The sequence below is a fragment of the Engraulis encrasicolus genome, chromosome 13 (assembly GCF_034702125.1).
Source record: "Engraulis encrasicolus isolate BLACKSEA-1 chromosome 13, IST_EnEncr_1.0, whole genome shotgun sequence".
NCBI classification, from domain to species: domain Eukaryota; kingdom Metazoa; phylum Chordata; class Actinopteri; order Clupeiformes; family Engraulidae; genus Engraulis; species Engraulis encrasicolus.
This window is the reverse complement of record NC_085869.1, coordinates 6,184,705-6,189,704: the sequence shown is the minus strand read 5'-3', so window position 1 is coordinate 6,189,704 and position 5,000 is coordinate 6,184,705. Positions and strand designations below refer to the sequence as shown.

At 41.0% G+C, this 5,000-nt stretch overlaps 1 protein-coding gene across 1 annotated transcript in view; it reads left to right on the top strand.

The window, feature by feature from the left end:
• Positions 1-5,000, top strand: part of LOC134460642 (low-density lipoprotein receptor-related protein 1B-like) — a 573,784-nt gene that overhangs the window by 370,527 nt on the left and 198,257 nt on the right. The window contains exon 29 of the mRNA XM_063212999.1: positions 1,096-1,323. Coding sequence (XP_063069069.1) covers positions 1,096-1,323 — 228 coding nt within the window. The remainder of the gene's footprint in view (positions 1-1,095; positions 1,324-5,000) is intronic.

The following is a 5,000-nucleotide window of genomic DNA, read 5'->3' as shown; positions in this document are numbered from 1 at the left end:
GAGAGCATTAACCTGAGTGTTTGAGGAGTGGGTTAGAATTAACCCGTACTACCTGAGAGAGAGAGAGAGCATTAACCTGTAATGGCCTGTATGTTTGAGAAGTCTGTGAGTATTAACCTGTACTGCCCTGAAGTCTGTGTTTGAAAGGTCTGTATGCAAATGCAGAGCGTTTACCACAGGGACACCTCACATCCACATCCACAGGTTAAATGAGCTCGACACCTGCATATGGAAACGTGGCGTCGATGCGTGTATATGCATCATGCATATTTCCATACAGTATGTACGTGTATCAATTTGTGTATTTTATTCTGATCCTCCAAGTGCCTATGGCATATGGTGTACTGTATGCTGGAATTGGATAAGCTGTCTGTCTGAATGATGAAATCGTTAAGCATCAGATAAATGCAGAAACATTTTCAAAAATGCTCGAGGGTTAATTCACTTTATTTGACACTGACCAGAGTGATTTTAGATGATATTGCTCTTTTTGTTTTTGCCTTAAGCTTTTAGGTACATTTACAGTCACATTAGTGTTTTGGTAACACACCAGTGTTTTGGTAACACTATACAGTAAATCCATTCTCATGATCCACAAAATATATGAAAAGCTTTGTTGCAAAATGACATCCATTTTAGAACGTTTTGTGAAATTGAAGTTTTTTTAATTGGGAATTGTATTGCATTGGTTTCAAAAGTATGCTCTCAAATATGTAAATGGCAAGAATTCACACAGAGACGAAAGGACATCTAAACAGTCATTTCCAATGTTAAAATATAGTAGTTTAAAAATGGTATTTAGGTCGTTTTCCAATGGAACTCTTCATATGTTGTTGGGTCTACCATTACTGTACATGAATCCCTCTCAGTGTTGCCAGATTGGGCAGTTTCCCGCCCAATTAGGCTGCTTGGCATGGCTGTCTGCGGGCAAAAAATGAATTTAAAGAAAAACCCGCCCAATTTTTGGCCATAGAAATCAATTGAATTGGGCGGGATTTAGTTCTTCTAGGCGGGTTTTGAGCATTTTTTGAGCTAGAAATCATCCGCCTCATCTGGTAACCCTGATCCCTCTCGCCCTCCCTCCACCCTCCACAGCGTTGAAGAAGTTCCTTCTCTACCTGAGGCGGACGGAGATCCGCGGCGTGGACCTGGAGAACCCGTACCTGAACATCATGACGGCGCTGACGGTGCCCGACATCGACGAGGTGACGGTGGTGGACTTTGACGCCCAGGAGGAGCGCATCTACTGGGCCGACGTCAAGACCCAGACCATCAAGAGGGCCTTCATCAACGGCACCGCCCTGGAGACCGTCATATCGGGAGGTGTGTGTGTTGGGGGGGCGGGGGTGTGTGTGTGTGTTTGTGTGTGTNTGTGAGAGACCCAGACCACCAAGAGGGCCTTCATCAACGGCACCGCGCTCGAGACCTTCATATCGGGAGGTAGTGTGTGTGTCTCGGGGTGTGTGGGGTGTGTAAATGTGTGTGTGTGTGTGTGTGTGTGTGTGTGTGTGGGGGGGGGGGTATTTCGTGTGTGTGTGTGTCGTGCCTGTGTGTGTGCGTGTGCATGTGAGTGTGTGTGTGTGTGTGTGTGTGTGTGTGTGTGTGTGTGTGTGTGTGTGTGTGTGTGTGTGTGTGTGTGTGTGTGTGTGTGTGTGTGTGTGTGTGTGTGTGTGTGTGTGTGTGTGTGTGTAGGGGGGGGGTATTTTGTGTGTGTGTGTGCGCGCTTGCGTGTGTGTGTGCGTGTGCATGTGAGTGTGTGTGTGTGTGTGTGTGTGTGTGTGTGTGTGTGTGTGTGTGTGTGTGTGTGTGTGTGTGTGTGTGTGTGTGTGTGTGTGTGTGTGTGTGTGTGTGTGTGTGTGTGTGTGTGTGTGTGTGTGTGTGTGTGTGTGTGTGTGTGTGTCTGTGTCAGTATGTGTGTGTGCGTGTGTGTGTGTGTGTGTCAGTTTGCATATGAGTGTGTATTTGTCTCTGGTCTGAAGGCACTGCATAATATATTACACCACAATGTGTCTCAGCAACACAAAAGCACATCTACTTATAGCCTTCTAGGCATCCTGCTGCTGCTGTGTGTGTGTGTGTGTGCATGCGTGCGTGCGTGCGTGCGTGCGTGTGTGTGTGTGCGGGTGCATGCGTGCGTGTGTGCAACCGTGCGTGCGGTGCGTGTGTGTGCGTGTGTGTGCGTGTGTGTGTCTGAGAGAATGAGTGTGACAGAAATTCTGTGTAGCCGCTGATGAGTGTTATTTTTGGAGGACTGGGGAAAAGGGGTTTGGCAGCCCCATTGTCACTGCGGAACACACACGCACGCAGGCACGCACGCACACACACAGACTGAAGGAGCAGTCTCAGGTGTAGAGTGCAGGGATGGAACTCAAGTTGCCAGAAACAGGAGAGGAGAGAAATTTCTGGAACAATTGCCATGTGCCCTCCTCACCATGACAGGCAGAAGTGTTTAGCACTCAGCCATTCGGGCTCAAAAAATGGCTCATTGTTATTGCCACAGCATGTGACAAATCCTACCTTTACAATTAAATAGTTCTGTCAAGTTTACTTTAATCTTTTTATTTAATTCCGGATCAGGAAGTGTTTACATGACGTTTTCAAAGCGGAATTAAGCCTTATTCAGAATTAAAGTCAGTTAATTCAGAATTAAACGTCTCATGTGAAGGTAGCAAAGGAGACGTTGTGGAGTCGCCTTTGTGTACCTGTGCTGTTCTTTGCTGTGTCCCATTGCTCAGAACAATAGGTGGTCAGTGTTACATGATTCATCCTTATTGGAACAGAATTTGACCAAGTCAGGCGCCTATACCTGTGACTATTTTGTGCTAGTTGAATTAGAATGGCAAGTAGTTAATGCTGAATTCTGAGCACTGAGTAGTGTTAATAAATGTGAATGTCCCAGTGTTATCTACAAGGCTTATCAGAAGTGAAATATGTTTCATACTCCTTTAATGTGTGCCGTACAGTAGTTACCATTGCTGACTGTGATGTTAAATTAATAGAGAATCTAATAATTCCAAGAAGAATATTTATCAATTAATAGATAATAAAAATACTATAATAACTACAAAAGAAGAAATCATGGACGAAATTGAGAAATACTTTGCAGCAATATTTTCAGCAGATCTACTAACTGATCATGATACGTATGCTTTTTTTCAAAAGAAAATTCAAATTGATAATGAATCAAAAAAGTCATGTGAAGGTCTTATAACTGAGGATGAACTCAAAGATGCCATTTTTTCATTTAAAAAAGGAAAAACACCAGGCCTGGATGGGCTCCCCATAGAGGTGTATCAGGTGTTTTATGAATCGATAAAAAACCCTTTACTTGAATGCTTTAATTTTTCTTACCAAAAAGGTGCACTCTCAGGCACACAAAAGCAAAGTGTAATTTCTTTGTTGCTGAAGCAGGATCCGAGTGGAAAATATAAAGACCCCACTCATCTGAAAAACTGGAGACCACTCACCTTACAAGGGTATGACTCTAAAATATTGGCAAAATGTATCGCCACACGAATAAAAAAGGTACTACCACAAATAATACACAATGATCAAACAGGTTTCATACAAGGGCGGAATATATCAAATAGTATTAGACAGATATTAGAAACAATTGAACATTATGACCAAACAAATAAAGCTGGACTAATTTTCATTGCTGATTTTGAGAAAGCATTTGATACAATTAGCTGGAGTTTTATTACTAGATGTTTACAGTATTTCAATTTTGGAGAATCTCTTATAGAGTGGGTCAAAATAATGTATGAAGGCTCTGTTTGTAAGGTACTAAATAATGGACATTTCACTAAACCAATACCGATAAGAAGGGGAGTTAAACAAGGCTGCCCTTTATCTCCCTACCTTTTCATCATTGCAATCGAGATCTTGGCAATGAAAATAAGATCTAATAAACAGATAAAAGGTTTGGATTTAAACGGCATTAATAATAAAGTGTGCATGTATGCAGATGATTCCAGTTTTATGATGGAACCAGATAATGCATCACTTCATAATCTCATTATTGATTTGAATAACTTTTCCAAGATATCAGGGCTCAAGCCAAATTATGAGAAATGTCGTATACTGAGACTGGGCTATCTGAAGAATAGTGATTTCCATCTCCCTTCTGATCTTCCAGTGGAATGGGTGGATGGGGCCGTTAATATTCTCGGTATCCACATACCACATAATATTTCAGATATATCTATGATTAACTACAAAATTAAACTGAGTAGGATTTGTGCTATTTTACAGCCATGGCAAAGCAAAAATCTGACTATTTATGGTAAAGCAACTCTGATCAATTCTTTAGTCGTGTCTCAATTTACTTATTTGATGTCAGCACTTCCCTCACCACCTGATGTTTTCTTTAAAGAATATGAACAACAAATATTTAAGTTTATTTGGAATGGTAAAAAGGACAAAGTTAGACGAGCGTATCTTTACAATGACTATGAAGCAGGGGGGATACAACTTTTGAACCTGAAGTCAATGAACAAAACAATAAAAGCGTCTCTCATACAAAAAATGTATTTCAACCCAGACTGGTTTTCAAGTAAGCTACTGGAAAGCATTCACCCAATGTTTGAGAAAAAACTCTATCCATTTTTGCAGATAAGCCCAGCACATTTCAAAATTGAACGCATTATTAATAAAGGCTCCACCTTTTTAATGGAAGCAATACAAAGCTGGCTACATTTTCAGTTCTACCCACCAGAAACAGAAGAAGAAATATTACAACAAATGCTGTGGTTCAATTCAAATATAGTGAGTGGAGGGCAGGTAATGTTTTTAAAACATATGTTTAAGAAAGGAATTCTCTTTGTGAAAGACATAGTAAATGATAAATGTGAAATCCTTTCATACAGACAACTAAAACATAAGTACGGGCAGGTGTGTACCATACAAGAATACAATCAACTAACGGCATCCGTGCCTTTAAACTGGAAACAAAAAATAAAATCTAGCTGTAGTGATCATTTAGTATGTCGACCAAATAT